The sequence below is a fragment of the Cyprinus carpio genome, chromosome A7, assembly GCF_018340385.1.
Source record: "Cyprinus carpio isolate SPL01 chromosome A7, ASM1834038v1, whole genome shotgun sequence".
Classification (NCBI taxonomy): domain Eukaryota; kingdom Metazoa; phylum Chordata; class Actinopteri; order Cypriniformes; family Cyprinidae; genus Cyprinus; species Cyprinus carpio.
Genome location: NC_056578.1, coordinates 22770396 through 22794143, shown reverse-complemented (window position 1 = coordinate 22794143; position 23748 = coordinate 22770396). Strand labels below are relative to the sequence as shown.

Sequence of the window (23748 nt, the reverse complement as noted above, 5' to 3'; positions counted from 1 at the left end):
TGGACTGCAACCAACGGCTCAGTCCCCCGCTCACCCCTCCATTTAGAGAAGTTACGACACAGGTAAAGATGTCGTCGGTAAAGGAATTATATTTAGTTAATTATTCAATAAATCAATGTTATTGCGAATGTTAATTAGAGCTGCAAGATTCTGGATAAATTGAGAATCACATTTTTTTGGGTCTCAAATAGAGATCACGATTCTCCCACGATTCTGAACTAAATAAAATAATGTGTGACAAAATATTGCTGCAGTCTATTTAAAAGTGTCTAATTAATTTGAATGAATTATTAAACATTTTAATATACACTACCAGTCCAAAAGTTTTTGAACAGTAAGTATTTTTATGTTTTTTTTAATTACATAAAAATCAGCATATCAGAATGATTTCTGAAGGATCATGTGACACTGAAGACTGGAGTAATGATGCTAAAAATTCAACTTTGCATCACACAGGAATAAATTACATTTTAAAATACATTCAAGTAGAAAACAGTTATTTTAAATTGTAAAAATATTTAAAAATGTTACTGTTTTTGCTGTACTTTGGATCAAATAAATGCAGGCTTGGTGAGCAGAAGAGACTTCTTTAAAAAAACATTACACATCTTACGGTTCAAAAACTTTTGACTGGTAGTATATATATAATATATTCAATACCTCAATTTTTAATATTAAAATTATGAAAAAGTTGTTTGAATCAATGATTCAATGACTTATAAACCTACTTCACTTGTTTCATTACTGGAGGAATTAGCGTTTTTGAACGATTCTCTTGAATGAATAATTCATTCATTGACAAATACATTTTTATGTCACACAATGCAATCGACACAAACTTTATTTGAAGCCAGTTACTTTCAAAAAGGGATCTGCTCTATTTTGATCGCTGTCATATAGACATCAATGTTTATATCTGAACTATAAACTTTATCCCAGTATTTCTGTGATAATATAACTGACTGCAAGACAGAAATAATACTGTGTAGCTGAAAAGACAGTTTGTGAAGATGTTTCTTAACCAAACATGGTAACTGCTCTCTCTGTGTCAGTGGCAGTGCGAACACAGATCTGAATGACCCAGTAAGACTAGAGGTTTAATAGACTCGGGGAATCGTTGTCATTTAGAAATGAGATCGAGAGGGTGTCTGAATTGAGATTGCAATCTTTTAACGATTAATCGTGCAGCTCTAATGTTAATGTACATGTTCATCACTGTGTCAGTGTTTTATTCGCAAGAACAACAAAGTGATGAAACGCGCTCTGTAGAGCAGTATGTCCGTTTAGGGCTACTGTACAAACATGGTGGTGACTTACATGTAAGGGGACCCGCGGTGTATGTAGATAGATATTGGAGTGCCCTACTCACTCACTTTTACGGGTTTGAAACAACACGGGGGGGGGGGGGGGGGGGGGGGGGGGGGGGGGCTGGGTAAGTGAACATTAACAACAAAATTTTTAACTCTATTGGTTAGTAAGACTGCCACTCAAGGCTGGCAGTCATGCATATGCTCTGGAACAGAGTAATATCGCGTCCACATCACAGGCTTTTGCGATTAGCAAATCACAACGTCTCAAATCGCGATTCCGGTCGTAGATGCCGGGCCGGGTTTCCTGAACTGCCTGTTCTGCCATGGCACCCGGAACAGCCTGATCCGCCATGGGTCCCCGATCCGGTACCGCCCTGGAGGCCTTCTGTCCCATGTAAGCCTGTCCCTATAGGCCTCCAGAGCACCCCCACCCCTCCCGTTGGAAGATATGTGGCGCATGGATGCGCCTTCCAGGAGGGGGAGGTAATGTCAGACCTGTGTTCATGTTTTATCGTTGTTTAGCTCCCTATGCCCTAGTTTCTCCCTCGTGTTTCATTGGTTCTTCCTGTTCCTGCTCCTAGTGTATTTCATTTGTCTCAGGTGTGTCTCGTTATCCCCTTGTTTAGTTGTGTATTTGAAGAGTGTTCTGTTCCTGGTTTCGTCTTTCGGTATCTTGCCTCATGCCCTGTTTCAGATTGTATTTCCTTTGGTTGTTAAAGACTGTTTACTTTGAGTTTATTCCTGCGTCTCATCGTTTCCTCGCTCCCCACTCCTCAGAAGTGTGACAGTCATATGTTCCTTTTCTCTAAGGAGTAGATCTGAACTACTTGTGCTTCAGCATGTTTACTGAGCCAACAGGTGAGGGTTTGGTATGCCAGTCTGATCAGGCAGGTGTAGTGTGTTTGTGTGAGTGTGATGATCTCTTTGGCTGTTTGCCCTCACTGAATACAGAAGTCCCAGAAAATTGCCCTTTTTCTCTGCTGCGGGCAATTATAATGCAGGATTTGTTGTTTTTAATAGGCTAAAGTTAATCTGCTTCCTGTGGGTTTGTAAATATATATTTTTTTATATTCCTTTGGTTAAATACTTTCCTGAGGCAGATACATCACAGTGACTGGTGCAACTACAGATAGAGCATGCCACTCTGTAGATGAGTGAGAAGCTCTTAGTGTGTGGAGTGCCCATCTGGTAGTCTCTGCTTTCATTCCGATGAGAAGAGAGTGATTATCTGTGGCAGAGACAGAGACTGATTCTGTGACACAAGTACAGAGAACAAAAAATAACAGCTTAAACAAACTAGAGAAAGCAGGGACTGAATTTGACATCATTTTATACAACTCCAAAGACATATAAGACAGAGACGGTCCATTTGTGGGGGAATTCACAATGTATAATGCCTGGCTATATTCCCGCCTTACCATTTTTGATGGAGGCATTGCAACTCTCAACATGGTGGCTATTAAATAATTGCTAATTGCTGTTTGTTTAGTACAGAATGTGCTTGTTATGGGCCCAGACAGGTCTAAAAAATACCCTTTTGTGTGAGTTGACCTTAATGAGCACAATTTATGATTTATTTTCCTGATTTGAATTATGTCATTGAAATATAGATTTCGGTCTTTCCAAATACAAGGGAAAAGAGCTGGAAATAGCTGTTAAGGGGTCAATATGGCCACCAAGTGAACTGACTTGTCTGCAATGTGTCTCTGTAAATATGCAGTTCCAGGACATTGTACTAGCTACTTAGCAATTTGTAGTTCATCCATTCCAGGAACCTTATTAGATAGAAATAGTTCACCCAAAAATGTAAACTCTGTACAAAAAAAAAAAAAAAACTGTCTGAAAAAGTCACACAGGTTTGGAACAACATGAAGGTAGTGATGACAGAATTTAATTTTTGGGGCTGAACTGTCCCTTCAGCAAATAAAGAAGCATTGTTTTCTTTTTCCAGTAAGCCTCCAGTTTCTGTTTCCTCTAAATTTGAGATTGAATCAGCAACCTTTGCATGCAGCCCAAATCTTTTTTCAACAAAGCTTCCACTTTCTTCTATATTGTTCTGATGTCGATTTGTCACTCACGAGAGCGCTGCTGTGTGTAACTGTGTGTGCTCCTTACCATCCTCTCTTGTCTCTTCCAGCTCCACCCCCCACTCTGCCAGTTGGATGGTGTTCAAGACGGCAGACGTTGGGAAGGTATAGGATAAACCATTGTCCTAAGGGGGGTGCACACATTCTGACACAACTGTGATGGTCAACTTTATGGCGTTTCATTGGCTAGCTAATTAATTTAAATGTTTTTCTGGACTACACAGTGTAATTATTAATCAAAACAGTGGCATAGAAACAGTTCTGAATAGGTTTTTTACAAAAGACTCTGAGGCTGAGAGGGATGGAAATTGTTAATGCATGCATCAGCATCATTTCCCCCCAAAGAAGAGTGACAGAGGGAAAAGAACAGGAATGTGTATGTGCAGAAGAGTGCTGTTCAGTTTGATCCATGGTGTTGAGGCAGGATTTGATGAGAGTAGTTCTGATTGAATCAGTACACAGAGATATATTGTTACCCACACTGAGCAGATTTACGCACACTTGCACTAGAACACTAACAGATCTGTCATGGCATAGTCATGCACACTGTGAGACCTCAAAAAGCTTTTTTATTCGCAGTCATTCAATAACATCACAATTAATGAAAGAATATCTGCTCTCTTCCTCTTATTCTCCAGGCAGCTGTGTTGGGTTTTGGGAAGAAGAGATCGATGATGGAACTGCAGAATTTACAGGAAGCACTCAAAGTGGAAATCCAGATCCATCAGGTATCCCCACAGCCCTCCGCTCACACCAAATGGATGGAGTGTGTAATTGTTGCAGCTGTAGTGCCCTCTTTGTCCTCTAGAGGTCACTGCATCGGCATGTTTTTTCTACTCATGACAATGCTAAAACTTTCTCTCTCTTTCTTGCAGAAACTCGTGAGCCAGATGAAGCAAGATCCACAGGTGCGTCTCCCTCACTGAACATTTCTGTTACTGTTTGATCGATACGCTCTCATATACCGGCCGCTGGACTAGTGTATCAGGGAGGAGTGTGTGTGTTCTTTGTACAGAATGCAGATCTGAAGCTGCAGCTCCGTGACCTGCAGGCCAAGATCACATCGCTGAGTGAGCGGCAGGTGAGAGCTGCTCTCTGAGAGAACCCCTGCTGCCGTATCAGTGTTCTCTACGAGCTACACGTGTGTCTTGATCAGTTCAATTACTTGGGGTCTGAAAGTCTTTATCTTCTCGTGTGTCTCAAGAAAACGAGGCGATCTTGTTAGGTTATGCATCATGGCGTTGTTTTGTGTTGTATTGTGCTGACCATTTGTGGTGTGATTTGTGCGCTGTTGTTTTGTGTTGCCAAATGAACAATTTGCCAACACACACACGCTCAAATCTATTCTCCCCCCTTTCATTTGACATTTCAATAACTGATGATTAATGTCTGGGGATGATTACATGGCGTACTGTCCTTCGCTTGAGCTTACTGTACAGAACCCAAAGTTCTGTGGAGGAGATGGAGAAAAGATGCGTTGTAGACTGCAGGCAGCGGAAACCATTTTAATTAGTATCTCAAAAGCTTTTTAAAGTAACAGAACAGAGAAGCTACAATCAGCAGGAGAAAAACACACACCTGAGGTCATTCTGCAGAGAAACACAAGGTCAGTCCTATAATCGCTGTGACGTCTTAAAGCTTCAGCATTCAGAAATGTACCAGCATGCAGCGCTATTTTAACAAAGTGCGCTGCCTTCCTCGCTCGCACACATACTGTGTCCGGTGGAGTTCACTCAGATCTAGGAGCGTGTGAGTTTAACAGATGGTGGAGGGGTTGTGTTCATATTCATTAATGTAACTGTCACTCTGTCTTCACTGGTTACAGAATCAGCTCACACTCAGCTGAACACAAACAAGGAAGCTGCATTGAGTAAAGCCAGGCACTCTTACAGCCATCTGAAACTTTTGATATCTCCCTCCTTCTGTCCTCTCTTGGACGTGTTATGGATCCATACTTTTTTAATGTTGCTTTGCGTACACATGTTCATGTGTATGTATGTATGTGCAAGTTTTTTGAAGCCTGTAATGGCTTCAAATAAATTGCATTTGAGGTACGTGAGGAATGATCGTGTCCACCATTTAGAATCACATTCTTTTTTCTCAGTAGAGGTTCTTATTTGCACAGTTATAAGGGAGCTCAATAAGTGTGCAAGTATGCAAATTGTTTATTTTTCATTCCTCTACACCCAAACTTCATTTCTGTCCTGTTCATCTTAAGATGATTGTTAATTTGTAAAGAACCTACTACACGTCACTAAAGCATGTCTGTTTTAAAAAAGTTTTTCATAACTGTTTTGATAACTTATTATGCAAATGTTTGTGCTCAGTTTGTTGTTGTAAATGCTAAAGTTCTAGTTCTTATTATGTGGGAACCCTTCTAAAAAGATTTGATGGTATTATAAATAAGAACAGATGAACATTTGAACCTTTAAAGGTGAATTTCTGTGCTACTAGCAGCACTAAATAGAATTGTGTAATTAATGGTGTTTCCTAACAAGTTTCCCAAACACTTGTCCATCTGCCATTGTTCAGACTCTTAAAGGGAAAGTCCACCCAAAAATAAAAATTCATAAAAATATTTGAGCAGAACACAAAGTAAGATATTTTGGAAGAATGCTTCAACTGTTTTCGTTCACACATATAGATTACAATAGTTAATAGATACATATAGACAAAAAACACTGAAACAATCCTAAAAAGATCTGATAATAATACCTTAATAATAGAATAGAGGGGCAAAGTTTTAGACACAGGTTTCACATTACTTCAATATATCTTTACTTAATTACTGAGGTTACACTTGATTTGAAGAAGCAAACGTAGTGACATTGCTTTCAGTTGTATGCCGGACATAGTTCATAGTCACAGCTGATGCTAATGGTAATATATTACTGCTAAATGTTCCTGTTATGCCATTATCTTTCTCTTTTTTTTTGACACTTTTAAGATGTTTTTGAAAGCAGAATACTGTTGGCCCCCTGCCTGAGACAGAAAGAGACAAAGACAGAGTGATGTTCAGCTGTAGGGACTCCATGTTCCCTCTTGCTGTCAGTGCAAATGAGGCCAAATCCAACATCATAAACTCTCTTATCAACAGCAGGCAGAAGGAGAGGGTGTGAGTGAGGGAGATTTCATTGCAGGTTTAAGTGACAGAACACACAAAAAATGAACATGCACTTGTTCTCTCTTTCTCCCTCAGAAAAAGGTGGTGGAGCAGTTAAGGAGGGATCTACTGGTGAAACAGGAAGATATGAAGCTGCAGACACTACAAGCCGATGGGCAAACATCTACCTTGCTCATCACACAGACACAGACGCCTCTGCCTGCTGCCAGCCTCACTACTCCACAGGTACACACACAGCACACAAGAAGCAACACAGTAGGACTCCATACAGGACCTCTCTAAAGACAATGCCTTGTCTTTGCTGAACATTTAAAGTTTTGGTTCACACAAAACTAAAATCAGCTTGTTTGCAGTCACGTGATTCTGATGGGGAATTCAGATGGAGGGCAGGAAGTGAAAAGCAGAATGGATGTGCTGGAGGAAAGTCCGTACTGTACTGGTTTAGACACTATTACAAGAGAAAGGTATAAACAGAAAAACACAACTTATGTTGGACATGATCCTGAATTTAAATAATTGCCTGTTATCGAGGCTGTAGATATAAGCAACTAATCCTGATTGCAAACAAGCTATTTCGACAAACATGTATGTGGCCATTGGTCTGGTTAGCAGCACGAAAACCAAAACTTTTATTCAAATTCTGAATTTATTATATGTAGCTTAAAAAGCAAGCAGATAGCACTTCTATATAATCACTAAAAAGCTGTCACTCACTTGTCACTTCAGTTTATTGCAATCTCACAATGTTCTGTTATAATCAACAGAGCTCTCTAAAGTGCACAATGAATCTCTTATTTACATCGTGTCTATGTGGCATTTAGCAGTGAGTGAATTCTGACTGTTTCACGCTGAATGCGTGAGAGTTGGCTGTATTACTTTGTATAGTTTTAATATCTTAACCATTTGCACAAATGAGCATCTTCCGACTCCTCCCGACCGCAGAAGCAGGTTTACAAGCCAATTTTTGCTGCGTTTTTCAGTCAATTTCTTGCTTTTATCCTACTTAACAACACCTTTTGGTACACTATAAAAGCTCCTTGTGGTTTTTCGGTTTGATCAATTTGAGCAACCATAAACGACGCAAGGCACACGCAGTTTGGGTTTGTGATGGTGCTTCCTGTGTAGAAAATCACTTCCTGTCCTCCATCTGCACAAGAACGCAGTGACGTCAAGCTATTCTGTCATTATTTACTCGTTTTCATGTTGTTCCAAACCCATTTTTCTTTCTGGGATCACAAAAGGAATGAAGACCTGGGCTGTCAAGCTCCAAAATGACAAACACACACTAAAAATCTTATAAAAATGGTCCATAGAAATATTGTTATGAGAAGTTTTGGAATATTGTTTTGGTTATGCTTTTCCATGCAGTTAGGCTAAGCACTGAGGCTTTCAAGCTTCAAACAGGGGCACCATAAAAGTGGTCCATATGACTCCTGAAGCCATATTATAGCTTTGTGTGAAGAATGGGCTTAAAGTTTAATTTTGTTATCCACTTGAGATCTGCCCTAACTCTCTTTGGCATATTCATGAAAGTCAATGAGAAGTAGTTTCTTAAATTGGTTGTTTTGAGTCAGTGGTCTGAATTATTCATTTATGAATCAAACTGATTTTGTGAGACTTCGTTAACTCCATTTACACACATCCAAGTAATCACATTGATTGAGCCTAACTGAACTGAAAAACCTTTATGTAAACACCTCAATCGATCCAAATTAACTAAATCCAAGTGAAATTGGAGTGGTATAGACCTGAAATAATTCAATCAATTGTCAAACTGATTCAAAGATATCATCAAAAATACTTTGTGCACACGCACAGTTTACATCTTAGGGATGTGTATATGCTTATCTACATCTTAAGAACTGGTCACTAGAGGAGACTGAATATTTACGTATTTAAGTATTCAGACATATGTCCACTTTCTTTATAGATATGTCATTAAGTCAAAAATGGTAGTTATACTCATGGTAGCTTCAGTGACATTTTCTCAGTGGATTTTTTTTTTTTTTTTCATTATATGAAGAGTGGCCAGAAAAATCTGCAGAGCATAAGTTCAGTAAGAAGACCTAACCTATAAAAGAAAAAAGAAACATGTTTACAACAGTGTATGTGTTTGTGGCCCTGTAGAGCTCTGTGGCCCCTGTCATTGCTTCAAAGACTCTACCTCTGGTGCTGAGAGCTGCCACACCCACCTCACCTATCATCATGACACCAGCACCTACTATCACCGTGGTCACAACCCTTGGCAACACACTCCTGGCAAGCCCTCCTAGCGCAGATCCTCTAAAGTCCCCAGTAAACTTCCAACCGGTCATCCAAACAACCAATCAGGGAGCAGAGCCAGTGCGACTCATACCCAATAGCACTGTTGTTGTAAGTATTACTCGAGCTGTTTTGGCCAAGAAGAGTTTTCTTATTCCCACTTGTTTTGCAAACTGCATGTGAATTGGGAGGCAATTTCAGGCTGTCGGTTTTAATATAGATCCCAAGAGCTCAGGGCTGGTTCTTTTAGATTTTAGACACAATTATTCCATTGCATCTGCCTCTGTTTGTGGCTTAAATAGCTAAAGGTGTTTGTTGTAGGATGAATGTTGGACAGGTTAGTGGGTGTCTAAATGGGCGGTCTTGTCACAGGTGCAAGCTGCCTCCCAACTAATCAAAGTTCCTCAGTTTGTTCCTCCAGCCAGACAGACAACTCGGCCAGCCACTCTACCGCAGGTTTGTTTCCATAGAAACCCTTCACACCCTGCTGCCTGGCTGGACTAGTGAAAACCCCTCACTGCTGAGTGTTAGTGTGCATCTATGTGTCTTGGTTCTTTTTTTTTTCAGCTGCAGGTGTTACTTTTCTGTGTGATATTTTCTTAATGCTCCACCTTGTTTTCTTGCTCTAGATTTAATTTCTTTGTGCTTACATAGTGGTGACGTTTGCAATCCCTGCTTTGGCTGTTGCTTTTGACCCCACAGTAAATTAAACCTTAACCCTGATCTCTCTCCAGCAGTATTCTGTGCTGTTGTATTCTTTGTTGTATATGTTGTGTGTTTGTGTGTGTGTGTGTGTGTGTGTGTGTGTGTGCGCACATATATGCTAGGGTTGGTTGATATAATTTTACATTTATATTTATGCATTTAGCAGACACTTTTATCCAAAGCGACAGTGCATTCAGGCTATACATATTTTTTTTTACCTAACAAATCATGCATCACATAGTAATTTTCTATTACATGGCAGTATATAAGTTTGTGGTTGACAAGATATTTTAAAAATGTTTTTTTTTTTTTTAAAAGAAGTCCCTTATGCCTACCAAGGATGCATTTATTTGATCAAAAATAAAAACAAAACTGTTTTCTAAATATTAAAATGTATTTTATTGTTTCAGTGGCAAAGCTGAATTTTTAGCAGTCGTTACTCCAGTCTTCAGTGTCACATTATCCCATTTTATTTATTTTATAAATAGTTTAAAAGAACAGCACTTATTTAAAATGAGAATCATTTTAACATTATAAATATCTTTAAAAGTTTTTTTTTTTTTATCTTATTGACCTCAAACTTTAGATAGTGTATATTACATAAAAATCATAGTCACATAGTCATTTATATAATATCATTTAAGTTGGAAATTTATTGAAAAGTGGTTCATATATTAAACGATGCAAAGTTTTTTTTAATATAACCGAGTAAATTACATACTTTACAAATAAAAGGTACTTCATCTCGTTAATTTTTTTTTTCTCTTTTTATTCAGAAGTCGATAGATGCAAACTAAAAGATAAGGTTATTCATAACAAATAATTAAGCATTTTATTGAAATTAATTATAATATAAAATAATAGTCAATACATAGACAACTTTCAGTTATATTGGAGTGGAGCTGGTGTTAGAGGTATTGTGGCGTGGTAATGTAGGGAACGTCTTTCTGTAAGACAAATCTAGATGTGAAAGAGCTGCTGTGTTAAACTGCTGAGTTAAGCATCACTTTTCTGATACCTCAGTCATTTTTTCACTGCTTAGGTCCACCTTTTATTTTCTCCAGTCATTCCGCAAATAATTCTTCTTTTTTTCCTGTGTGTATGTGAGCGCAGGTCAGGCCAAAACCTCCAGCGTCTTTGTCTCCAGCCGCTGGTCAGGTTTCTGTGCACACCTTACAGTCACCGGTGTTACTGAGCACTGCCCTCCCTTCCTCTGGTCACGTCCAGCAGATGCGTATCCTCAATGGCCTGCCCTGCCACAACAGCTCTAACAACACAAGCATCCCAATCTCCCCATCTACACAAACGCAGCCATCTGCGCAGAGACACACGCAGCACTTACCTCACAACAGCCCAAGCTCTGACAACACGGTGAGGAAAATTCACAAGTGTATTTAGGTTTACTTTAAAACATTCATTAGCTCATAAAACATTTAAGGAAAGTTGGTTCACTTAGCAGCAACCTTTGTCCATCCTCTAATATTGGCTTATTTTTTATTTTATTTTTTTTTACAAGAATAGTTTAATTCAGCAAGGACACATTAAATTAAAATATGGCAGTAAAGACAAACTATTTCTATTTCAAATAAATGCTTTTCTTTTGTACTTTCTATTCATCAACTAATTCTGAAACAAAAAAAGTATCATGGTTTCCACAAAAATATTAAGCAGCACAACTGTTTTCATTGATTTTGATAAATGATAATAAGAAATGTTTCTTGTGCACCAAATCAGAATATTAGACTGATTTCTAAGTGTCATGTGACACTGAAGATTATAATTGCCATCACAGTAATACATGACATTTTAAGATATATTCTAATAGAAAAAAAGAGGTTTTAAATAGTTGTAATATTTCACAATAATACACTTTTTATTGTATTTGCGCAGTCTTGCTGAGCATAAGAGACTTCTTTCAAAAACATTTTTAAAAAAAGCTTACTGACCGCAAACTTTTGAATTTAGGTGTATTAAAACATCTTTGTTTCTGCTTCAGATACCCGCAGTGGAATATGGGACAGAGCCAAAGACTTCATTGCTCATCTCTCCAGACACGCCTACACACACTTCACCTCCACTCTCTTTAGATACGCCATCTTCACCTGCCCCCACCAACACACACACTCCTGCCTCCAAACATCAGGAGAGCCCTCTGGTAAAATACATTTATGTTTATATCACAATGTATAATGATGATAAGAAGTATGGTGATGTAGATTATGTTGATTACTTAGATAATGGCATGCATTCTTTCCACAGAAATTAGCCTTCATGTTGTCTCTGGGACTGGTCACACGCGACTATTTAGAAGGTCAGGAGAAAGAAATGTGTCTGTGTGTGGGTTTGTTTGTGTGCATGCATGTGCATTGACCTTTCCCGCTTTGCTTGTGTAGAGATTCAAAGCAGGCGTCAGGAACGCAAGAGACGAACAACAGCAAATCCAATATATAGTGGAGCCATGTTTGAACCAGAGGTAACAAACATACACATCTATTAAACAAGAGCAGTTACGTGCAGACAGGTGGAAAATATCCAATGGAATGAGCCATGCTTACATTGACATATGCTTCTGTGTTTCAGCGGAAGAAGAGCTCAGTGTCGTATCTGAGTTCTATAAACCAGTCCAGCAGGAAGAGAGGTGAGTTCAGTCTTTCTGTGCCTATATTAGATGCGCCGCTGGAAAAAATCCAAGCATTGACATAACAGGTTGTTAGAGGTTTTTGCTTAGGCAAGCATCACTGTTGCTTTCGTTCTTACTTTAGGGATTTAACTTGTCCTCCACCATTTCTCCTACCGACTTTAAAGTTGCGATGGTAGATCTTTTCCTCCAAATTGTAACATATCCGAGTGTAATGGATTACCAAAAAAAAATAAATAAATTGAAGACTTGGTTCATGCATTGGTTGTTGATTGGAGGCAGATCTGAATGGGAGTTTGCAGTGGATTGTAAGAAAGGGGCGGGGTTAAAGCGAAAGAAGTCTGTTGTTTCACTGGAAGAACAAATTATGTGAAAAATAAAGAAACATTTTGTTATTTTGACAATGAATCGTCTAGTTTTATCGCTCTAAAAATCACTAGCCAGTTATTATTCAGTTCAAGCTGTGTTTTTTACACCTCTCATCCTGAACTGGTCCACTCTGCTTTATTCCCATCAGTCAGTCAGTCTCTCTCTGTCTCACACAAGCACACATTCAGCAGTAATGACTGTTTGATTATGTAATGTGCTTACAGGCACTCTGGAGTGTATGTGTGAGGCAGAAAGAAATGACCCTGCAGTGTGTTAAGTGGGATAATGACTGTCTTCAGGCTGCTGTAAAAGTGTATACATTAGTAAAAGACTCAGACAATGTTCACAGCCTGCTTTATAGATTTACAATTAGGCGAGTTGTGCATATCCTAAAGGTGCGACAATACTGCCTCAATAGTGTGCCACTAATACTTGTACTGGACAGACTCAAATACAAAATCTCAAAACGCAGCATTACAGTCAACCAAAGTTATCTTTTGATACTTTTGATATGACCAGTCTGTTGCATGATATTAAAGGGGTAGTTCACCCAGAAATGGAAATTGTGTCATCATTTACTCACCCTCATGTTGTTTCAAACCTGTATGAGTTTCTTTCTTTTTATAAGATATTTTGAAGATTTTTTTGATTGTTCTTGTCCGTATAATGGAAACTCAAAGTCTTAAACAACATTGGACACGACTGACCTTCATAAGGGTGAGCAAATGAGTTTTCATCTTACGGTAAACTATCCCTGCAAGTTAAATCCTGAAAGAACTGAAGATGTGAGCACAAAAATTAAAGATGTGGCTTGCTTGAGACAAATATCTGTCAAAGTAAAGTATGTGAGTATTAATGTGATTGAGGACAAAATTATGCTTTTTGATATTTTTGGATTCAAAAGTTCCTGTCTCATTTAAAACCTGTAGTAAATATATTTGTTTGAAGGCTGATTAAAATCCTCCTTCTCCGGTAGTAGTGTTTGTTTAGAAGCTAAAGGTACTGTTCTGTTTTGAACTTAAATAGATCTCTACCACATTAAGGACCAGGTCATATTATTGGCTATATTGTTTAGTTGAATTTAGCTCTTGACTTGGGTCTATGTGTAAAATGAATAGAGCTAATTTAAAACAATAATACATTTTTTTTTTTCTTTTTAATATATGACATTGAAACTTTGCTACCGTGTGTAATGTAATAGTGCTATGAGTACTTGTTGATAAAGGACTTGTTCTGTTAATGCCCAGTGTGCAATATCTGTTGATATGATGCTACATATTCACTTAAGGCTCGTCTTAAAATTTGACAGCATCTGTGTTAGCTGTAGATGAAAATAAGCTTCTTGATGCCTGATAAGCTTCTTTGAATCATTGCCCTCTGATCGTTCTTTGTTATTGGCATTTCTTATCCCCATCTGCCTAAATATAATGCCTTCTGCCTTTATCAACTGATCTGAAGCCAGCTTTTGCAGAATGTGTTGTTACCCAGCATGCAATGCTTCCTTTTGTGATCTAACGTTGCTCTCTCCCTCCCAACCTCCATCACACCACCCCCGCCTGCTCCTTCCTGCTACCCTAGCCAATGAGGACAGCTTGTCAGAGGTATGCTACACCAAAGTTTTGTCTTCCTTTTCCTTTTCTTTTCTTTTTCTTTTCTTTTGTGTTTTGTTTGTCCTTTGTTTCATCTCACCCAGGTCGCCTTTCTAAAAACTGCAGTATTGTGGAGCGGGGGCCCCTCCCCCCAACCACCAGCAGCCGTCATTCTACCTCCCCAGACCTTCAGCGGCCCACTGCGGGCAGCCCATTCTCCCCTGCCCTTTCACTCACCCTTCCATCTCATTCACCCTCACCCAGCCCCAGCTCAGCAGGGGATGTAAGTAGCTGTGATAGTCCACTACAGTTACTAAGACACAATTCAGACTTCCCTATCCCACTGTTCACCGTGCTCACCAGCGACACCTAGTGCTAGCGGAGGTGAATTAAGAGTTTCATTTGTCGTTCACTCTCACTATTCATTTCATTTTTTTTGTACCATGCCGTGTCACGTTTCACTTTTGTCACTGATCTTACAAAGCAGACAGTCTTTATAGAGTTCATTTAACTTGTTATATTCTTTCAATATAGAGACTTTTAATATGAATGGCATTGTAATTTCAGAGCAAATTTTGATGAAATTGAGGACAAAGAGGTCGCTATTTTACTCAACCCAACCAAAAATGTTCTGTTTACAAACAAGCTCAGTTTAGATGGAATAGAGACTATAAGCATGAGGTTTTGACTGATGAGTCAGTATTGAGTGGCTGCAGTGGGCAGCATCTCATATGTGATACTTGCTAATAATCTGGACGTCATGCAGCTCTGCCTAAAACGCCAAAGCCAGAGGCATCAGCCCACAGTTCTGCTGCTTAAGACCCCTGAAGTTGGAAGAAATTGATGCAGGACCTAATATTTATTCCAAATATTAAAAAACATAAATTTACATCAAGACTGCTCCAAACTTTGTAAGTTTAGGTAGCCTCATTTCTGTCCACTTCATTTAATTTCACTATTATAAATTAATTTCCACATTAATGTTTGTTTTTTGTGTGTTTATGTACATTTATGTTTTTGTGTGTATTACTTTGAATGCAATGCAGACTGTGAACAATTGTGTATTTCAGTATCATTCAGTTACATGTTTTCTTCAGATTCTGCAGAAGGAAGATGCCATTGAGTGGCCAGGGACTCTTGCTATTGTCCATTCCTACATCTCTTATAAATCAGGTGAGGAGTTTCTCATATAACTAATGACGCGGTCTAGAAAAGTCACCTGCAGTGACACAGAATGGTGTTTAAACTGGTCTCTAGTTATGAGTTTCTTATGAAATGCATCAGTAATCCTCTGATCTCTGGAAAAACTGTCTTAAAATTGACTTAATTCTTCAAGCCATGAACCAAACCAACCAGCTCTGAGATAAACCATGACATTGCACACTTTGAGAAAAGCAGAAAAGTATATGACAGTCAGGAGAAAAGATGAAAGTTCTAGCCTGTGCACTTAACATCTCTTTATGAACTACATCAACAAGCTTTTGAAATACTCTGAAATACGAAACACACAAGGACAGAAGTATAACATGCTATTTGCTTATCAAGTTGATAATGGTATTAGATTTTTTTTAATTAATATTCTTATATTTGTCTCAGTGTTTGATTTGCTTTGACTTTCATACCTCCCTTTAATGAAATTTAAAATGTTGGAATAAAAACACAAACACAGGCACCGTAGAAAGTAGCCTACTTGTAAATATGAAGATTGAAGCACTTGAAATAAATATGCTAGAAAACCTAGCTCTTTCAAGAACATGTATCTTAAATGTGTCATAAGTGTCTTAAATGCTGACTATGCTGACTGTTGGCGCCAACAAAAGCCTCCACAATTGATTAATAACCTCAGCTCTCATAGTAGGTCTGTTTCCAAAAGGGTTCTACAGAATTGTTAAAAATCGATTTCTCTATGGGGAAAACCAATGAGATTTTCACTTCCAGAGCACAAGCTGTGCTTTCTTTAGAGATTTAAACTTACACTAATTTCCCTGCAGCTAAAGAGGGAGAGAAAGATCGTCTGAAGAGATGGAGCACAGAGCTGCGGCAGGAAAGAGAGACGCTGGAGCAGAGAGTTGGGCTGCTCAGCAACTCTATAACAGTGAGAGAATTCTTAAGTTCATATCCACTTTTGTCTGCACGATGAGTCATACCACTGAAATTACAAATCGAACTGATGCATTCATTTATTATTCCGTACCTCCAGAAGGCCACTAACTATATAATGATGAGATTTTGGTTGTATGAGTCAGCAGCACTGTGTCCTCTCTCCCTGCACAGAGCTGTGTGGACAGCAAGAACAGCGTACTGGCCCAGCAGAGAGAGATGGAGGCTTCACTTGAGAAGATGAGAGGGCTGGTGCGTCTGATCAGAGGGATCCAGTTGTCTCCCTTCATCTCCCCTGGGGTCATGGCGAATGGAGAAACCTCCCACAATGGAGCTTCCAAACCCAGCAGCTTCAGTGCGGTCACCACAGACACAAACAACAACACAAATACCCCAACAAGCTCCTCAGAAGCGACGGTGATAATTAGCACCCTCACAAACACGAGCGATACCTTAAAGCAGATCGCCACAAATAATAACCCAGAGGCTGCCAGTGCAAACAGCGATGAGGGCAGTGGGGAGAGCGCACAAATCAACAGCACGTCCAGAATCAAGAGCCAACCCACAAATATAAACGCCGCAGCCTTCAGCAATAACAGCAGCAACCAGGCGGTTATCAGTACCAATGGAACCGTGTCCACGGGGGAGGAGAATACAAAAAAACATATAAACAACAAGGACCTCAGCGTCATCCCACAGGCCCTCCTCGGCTCAATCGTACCCCTTACAGAAGTGACAGAAGGGGTGAAATAGCATCGACTACCCCGCCGCAGTTGGGGCCGAAAGCGTGCCAGTTAACAGTGTTGTTGTTTCGTGTTGTTGTTTCATCTCTTGTATCTATGAGGGAAAGAAAATCCATAGTGCCATTTACTACATGCAGGAAGGAGGTTCCTAAAGTACCAGCAATGTGTATGCTCACGTATGCACACCGAAAAGAGTTCTACAAAGAATAATGATATAGAAAAAGAGTAATAAAATTTAAAGATATCACACCATTGTGTGCCTGATACAGTTGCCATAGCACCTCTGAGTGGGAAAGCTTCTGAAGGCTGGATCGGGGTGAAGGTCTCGTCCTGCTAGATGAGTAGTGCAGCTTCCTATCAGGTCCTGTAGCTCTGATCTAAGACATAAGATATGACGTGTTGAGGAGTTCAGTGTCCGTTTTGTCTGTGAAACGCAACCGAGGTGCAGTTGTTTTGTCTAGTTTTCAGTTGTTGTGTCTCCAGGACAGAACATGGAGCACAAAAAAACAGGTTCTTTGTCACACACTGACAGAAATACAGGTCTTCCAGGCGTTCTTCTGGAGGTTTAACTAGTATCATTTGCATTTTGTCTATTTTGTGGTGTTTTTAAAAACCGAAACGTTTCTGTAAATAGGTTTTGCTATTTTTTACATATGACCTTATTTATCATTTTCTTCTTTCTTACAAAAAATATTCCGTAATTCTGTTCTGCCAAATAATCGATGCCACAGGGAACTGTTCTTTTACTTTACTCTGAACATTAAATAGATATTTAAGAGTAGTAGAGTAGTATTTGTAGTGTCAGTCCTGAAGTGTCTGAGGTAAATTCTGACCATGCCTTATCTACTGAACAGATGTGATTTACTGAGAGCGCGGTTCAGGCGCCGTCACAGAAGGGAATGATTTGAGATGTCTCTCACATCACTCTCACTCCATTTCCATATCCAGAGGATTTTTTTTTTTTTATTTACCCAGACTGTAGCAGGGGTCTCATGCTTTGTCCAACAGCTTGCAGTCAGAAATATCCCATAAAACCACTATGCCAGAAACGTTATGCTTATGGGCCAATTTAAGGGCTTCTGTTCTCTATCGTTTTAACTTTACTACACTGTTCTGTAAACCTCTCCAAAAGCACAAGACAGCAGGCGTACGTTATACGTGCCTAGCGCAACTACTTCACCATCGTCTCTTCGGGGCTCTTCTGTTATCGCTTTATTTACCCTTTGCATTTCTCTAACCGTATCGAAGCTCTCGACGCTCTCTCACCGCTGTGCATTTCACAGTGTGTGACTGCACATGAACAAGCACAGACAAACACACCAGACCAGTTCTAACACCTGAGATACAGCCGCCGTAGCTTGAACACTGTATCATGTGCCAAGATGACACTTCCGCAGTGTTTTTCTTAAAAACAAACAAACAAAAAAAAAGCACAAGAAATAATCCAGAAACACGGTGGTGTCAAACATTCTTTTGATAAATATCTTTATTTCAGGTTTGTGAGTGTTTTCAATGCTGAACATGCAGCTCTGGCCTGCTGTAGCCTCTGTGTATTGGTTGCCTTAAGTTCTATAGACTATGTTAGGCTGTTTCATCGTAGTGTTATGACTTGTCGGTGTCTTAGAGTCAGTTGTCAGCGAAACGTGTGCGTATTTTCCCTTTTCGGAAACGGAACCTACTTTATCATCCAGTGTGTGATCAGTCAGGTTGTGTTAGTGAGGACAGTGCCTGCGCTGCCTATAGTGAGTCTGAACACTACTCATAAGAACCCATCTTATATCAAAACATAAAATTATTTGCCGGTATGTTTATGAAAAAAAAAACTTACTTTTAGTTAAACCATTCCATCCCAGTCTGATGATCTGGGTATCCGCCCCTCATTTTTTATCGCATCTGCATTTTCAAGAGTTTCCAACAATCGCAGAAGTATTCAACACATTTTTTCTGAGAGAAGTTAATACTAAAACATATTTCATCACAATTGCGAAAATTCCAAAGTGACATGTAGAGAAGCTGCGTTCTGTTTGGTGGTTTAATGGTACGTCAGATTTTCTAGTGCATTGAAAAAAGAAAGAAAAGGGAAAACAGCCCTTACATAAATGCTCATCAGATTTGACATTTGCAAATGTCATCTCCCGTCCTTTAGGAGCCAAGAATCCTAAGGCCAGATGTGGTTAGTAGGACTGACAGTGCTTCTGTGACAGATGTTCCTTGACGAGATAGATGGGAATCTACTGTGTCTCCTTATTCATGTTCCTTACACATGAGAATTGGGTATTGTGTCCTGAAGTGTATGAAATCTGATCTCCTCAGATATTAATAGTGTTTACCGAGAGCTCAGGCTTTTGTTCATGTTTTCAAGATACGCATATTAATGCTTTTGAAGATTCACGTTCTTACACCTCATGCTGTTACCTCATTCAGGTTGATGAAACCCTAAAGTGAAATCAAGGATAGATTATAGCAATGTGAAAATCTCAGTGCTTAATCTAATGTCCTTAACTATAAATTGAGAACACAATTTACTTCAATTTGTTGTTTAAAAAAAAAAAAAAAAGTCTAATTCTTTCATAATAGTTTTTAAAAGGGATGTGTATTGCTCGTTTCATTTTACTTTTCTACATTTTGTATGTTTTGTTTCTTAATCTTTGTGTGTTGCCTGATGTCTGTTTACCTTTTCTCATAGAAGTCCATGTGTAAGTTATTTGAATATATAACTTCATGAATTCTTTCTGTTGAGGAGGCTGGATATTACTGGAGCATTTGATCAATTTGTATTTATTTATTTTTACCATTTTTGCTAAATAAAATTGTAAATTAAACAGTCTGATTTCTCTCTAAGATCTGTTTTACATTAAAGCAGTAAATAAATATTAACGCCGTCATTTTAATGAACATTTAAACAATACATGCACATAATACATACTATAATACAACATTTAACATTATGATACACTGTCCTGTAACCCAATTTAAAAATAGTTTACTCCACAGAGTGGATTGTGTACACTGCCAGGACATAGTCAGTCTAAAAACAGCTGTGTGAAATAGAAAAACACTATATAATTGGTTCTGCTCCCTCATGACATTTCAATCTAATAGAGGCACATGAGAATGGAATTGGATCAAAAGAGCATCAAAATACCAACTCAGAAGACAGATCATCTGCCACATGGTGCGTCATCTGCCATTTTAAGCTTGACTTAATATTAGACAAGCTCAGTCTATCAGAATGAATTCAGTGCCTATAAATAAGCGTTTGTGACTTCTCACACATTAAATTCAGTTTAAATACAGAATGAATGTTGCATTGGAATGACATTATTTACAGTAAAATTTATGCAAATGAAGAGGTAAACTGAGATCAAGTGGTCAATTGGATCCATTTTAAATAGGGTGACCAAACATGCCATTTTCCCCAAGGACACGTCCTGGCCAGGATTTCTATATTGCCTAAAATATCCAGGTTTTGGCTTTGGTTTCCTGTTTTCATACTTAATGAAGGTAATGATCTTTGACCAATAACATGCAGACATTGTAAGTAATCGACCAATCGTGGTGCATAAGAAGGTGGGATCTACAGAGAACGGTCAAAGCGATGCAAATACATGTACATATTAGTGTTGGACTAGAAGCAGCACTGAGCATACCGATCGGTGTATGACATCAAAGTACCGTGAGAGCGATTCTTAAGCACATGAAGCCGTCTGCTCTCTAGAGCTCTCACAGTACTTTGTCATACAACAATTGGTCTGCGCAGCGCAAACAAAGCCAAAACCTGGATATTTCAGGCAATATAGAAATCCTGGCCAGGACGTGTCCTGGGAAAATGGGACGCTTGTTCACCCCATTTTAAATATTAAAGTACTTTCTCTTAAACTGGTTTAATAGAGTATCAAGCGTTTATCAAATATGTCAGCTTCTGACTCAATCAGCTGCAAGTGTGAGGTGAGACTACCTGTTTTTCCAAACAATGGCAGGGAGTGTTTTAAGTCATTATTTTCACAATTCAGTTTGTTCCTGCCAGTGGCCTGTAAATTGCACACTGCACCTTAAAAACAAAACAAACAAAAAAAAACACTGCTTTTTGCTGTTTTAGGCCGTCTGTCATAAACACACAGATTACAATGCCCATGACAGTATTTGGAAATCCAGAAGGCACTTGTTGTTCTCTGAAAGGTTACAGGATACAGCACTACGGTTGTCATGTCTGAACTGCGTTTAGTCTTTCTGGTCACCACTGCATGGTTTTACTCCGTGTGAGCTTGTTTTTGAGTGCATGTCTCATCTGCAGCATCCGTGAGCGCTTGTCCATAGCCAGCAGGTGACGCTGAAACTCCTGACGCACTTCACGCACCAGCTGCCCGCACGCGGCCTCCACTGCTGAAGCGTCCTCTGCCACAGACAGCTCAAAGAAACTGCACCTACACCACCAGTGAAACCCTACCTTTAACACACACAGCAAAACCTTCTAATTCAAATATTAAATGATGTAATGGAGGCATTTAAATCAAACTGAAGATCATCTAAGTGTGTTCACACTTTTGACTGGTAGTAATGAAAACTTTTTTTTTTTTTATTAGGATGGATAACGGAGTTAAATGAACCTATATTTGTATATATTTCATACTATCACTTAAACCTATGCAGTTAAATAATAGTAGGAAAAAAATCATACTGACCTCAGGTCTGAGGCTAATGCCTGTCCCTCATCTGTCCTCACCACTCGGCCATTCTCCATGTCACATTTGTTGGCAACGATGACTGTTGGAATACCTTGAAGACACATATATATAGATACACACACACAAAGACACAGAATGATGTAATGGATAGCTCTGAGGAAGAACAGACTGCCATTAAAATGACAGTACCTGGAGATGAATGGTATAATAAAATACTGCAGAGTTGTGATCTATCTGTAATTTACAAACTTACACTCACAGGCTGCAGTTCACTATATTAAGAGTTCATGCCTGAAGTGAAATCTCTGAACTGAGACCAATTAAGGCAGGCTGAGTCACACTGATGGATAACAGCGCTATTCGCTAGTTGGAGGGACCATATACATAAACAAGACTGCTCGCAGCAGTGCTAATGGCAGAATAGTGTCACTATTTCTCCTTAGTTTGTGATCATTCACATCCACAATATGAATGGTCTTACCAAGCGTTTGTTTAATGTGGTCAATCAGTCTCTTCAGGCGCGACACAGCCTCAAAACTGCTGCGATCCGTCACAGAGTACATAATGAGAAACCCATCACCCCATTTAATGGAACTCTCCAGAGACGACGCAGCAGGTCCTACACATTCCTGAAAACAAACAGCTCTCAATCCAGGATCTTGAGTCTCCATTATTTAAAAAGATAGTTTTTCCAAAAATGAAACCCTACTGACTTTCACTTTATTGATAAAACAGCCATTCAATGTAATGACACAAACATTCTTTTGAGCTCTGCAAAGGAAAGAAAGTCATACAGGGTTGGATCGGCATGATGGTGAGTAAATGATGACAATTTTCATTTTTGGATAAACTATCCTTTTACCCACACCTGATTTATATCATCAGCTCATTCAAAGACCTAAACTGGGTGTATCAAAGTCCTCCAAAATACCAGAACCGCTACTCTACTGCATTTACACAGACGGTAAAGCTTCAGCCTAATCCTATGAATTATCAAGTGCTGCTCTACTGTGTAACACGATCAATGGCAGGCGGGCTGTTAAAGCTGCTCCAGCAGCCTGAGATTCAGCACAGCAGACATGAAAGGAATGGAATGGTTCAGAGAGTCCTGTGTCTCATCAGCTGTTTGACAAGTCAAGATCATCCTGCTGACTTTCTTTGTGTCTACGGATAAATAGGCCTGTAAAACAGCACAGCGGCAGATGCACAGTGACAAAGAGATGCTTCCTTAATAGGTAAGAGCCCAAATACAACGCAATAACATACTGTAAGATCTAATCTCAGACACTCTGTACCTTGTTAACAGTGTCTAAAATCTCCAGTTCAATCGCCTCCTTGTCCACGATTTTCTGACACCTGTAAGTGACCTCTAAGAGACACAAAAAGTATATGGCATGTCATATGATGCAGATTACTTGAATACAATACAGATACACAAATATTTAAAGCGTGAATACAGCACCACTGTGTATGCATTTCACTTGTGTTACCCCTTTTATGTTCATACTCTCCAATGAAACGTCTGGTGATGAATCTGACACACAGAGCTGGAGTTCAAAAGAGATAAACAGATCAATTAGAGTCATCAAGACCAACCAATAGTCATTAACCTCGAAAAAAAAAACAGCATTGTTACCTGTCTTCCCACAGTTATCTCTTCCCAGCACCACGAGCTTCGCCCTCAACATCTTCCGTACAGATTCTGACATGATCACTGTGGATAATATTATATCTGAATATAATAGTAACACTCTTAGAGGCAGGCCAAATGAATGAACGCAGCTACTGTTAGTAACAAGTGCTTTATTCGGGTTAAGCTTGACTGCACTTCCGCTACGCTAAAGATGACAGATAAATGCGGCACAGGAGAGATGCAATTCTGAGTATAATACAAAGTTAAGATACAAGCACCGTGTTAAAGAATGAAACAAAGTTCCCCCGAAATACCTACTTTGCTCCCGAAAGTTGTTAAAGTGCGAGCAGTGCGTGTTCCAGAGAAGAATCTTGTGGAGCTCATATACTGCAGCCTCTGCGCTCTCCGTCTGTCTGCTTTTAGTAATGACATTAGAAATAGCACACACACACACACACACACACTGCGGACAGCACGTCATTGTTCAGCGTGCTCTCTCTTCT

The 23748-nt window shown here is 39.2% G+C and overlaps 2 protein-coding genes across 9 annotated transcripts in view; one reads left to right on the top strand and one right to left on the bottom strand.

Moving 5' to 3' along the window:
- Positions 1-19749, top strand: part of LOC109055197 (PHD finger protein 21A-like) — a 30041-nt gene extending 10292 nt beyond the window's left edge. The window contains exons 2-18 of one of the 7 annotated variants that reach the window (XR_006160464.1): positions 3448-3502; positions 4036-4125; positions 4273-4305; positions 4413-4478; positions 6597-6746; positions 8649-8894; positions 9156-9239; positions 10602-10859; positions 11485-11643; positions 11748-11799; positions 11882-11961; positions 12069-12126; positions 14074-14096; positions 14189-14367; positions 15182-15257; positions 16076-16179; positions 16359-16500. Coding sequence is in view for 6 of the 7 variants with exons in the window: in XM_042760414.1 (XP_042616348.1) it covers positions 3473-3502; positions 4036-4125; positions 4273-4305; positions 4413-4478; positions 6597-6746; positions 8649-8894; positions 9156-9239; positions 10602-10859; positions 11485-11643; positions 11748-11799; positions 11882-11961; positions 12069-12126; positions 14074-14096; positions 15182-15257; positions 16076-16179; positions 16359-16937 (2088 nt within the window). In the remaining variant the exon portion in view is untranslated. Of the gene's footprint in view, positions 1-1484; positions 2169-3447; positions 3503-4035; positions 4126-4272; positions 4306-4412; positions 4479-6596; positions 6747-8648; positions 8895-9155; positions 9240-10601; positions 10860-11484; positions 11644-11747; positions 11800-11881; positions 11962-12068; positions 12127-14073; positions 14097-14188; positions 14368-15181; positions 15258-16075; positions 16180-16358 lie in introns of those variants that run through there. The other 6 variants (XM_042760415.1, XM_042760416.1, XM_042760414.1 and 3 more) reach the window with 6 other exon arrangements.
- Positions 19750-20675: 926 nt separating this feature from the next.
- On the bottom strand, positions 20676-23726 carry LOC109095848 (ras-related and estrogen-regulated growth inhibitor-like). 2 transcript variants are annotated; one of them, XM_019109515.2, is made up of 7 exons: positions 23564-23726; positions 23249-23344; positions 23103-23159; positions 22908-22981; positions 22094-22241; positions 21610-21703; positions 20676-21351 (listed from the first exon to the last, which is right to left on the bottom strand). In XM_019109515.2, exons 1-7 carry the CDS (start codon positions 23724-23726, stop codon positions 21162-21164), a joined length of 822 nt encoding a protein of 273 aa, XP_018965060.1. In that variant the 3' UTR covers positions 20676-21161. The 2 variants fall into 2 exon arrangements, with proteins under 2 accessions (XP_018965060.1, XP_018965061.1); XM_019109516.2 differs by having other exon boundaries at positions 23249-23326.
- Positions 23727-23748: the final 22 nt, after the last annotated feature.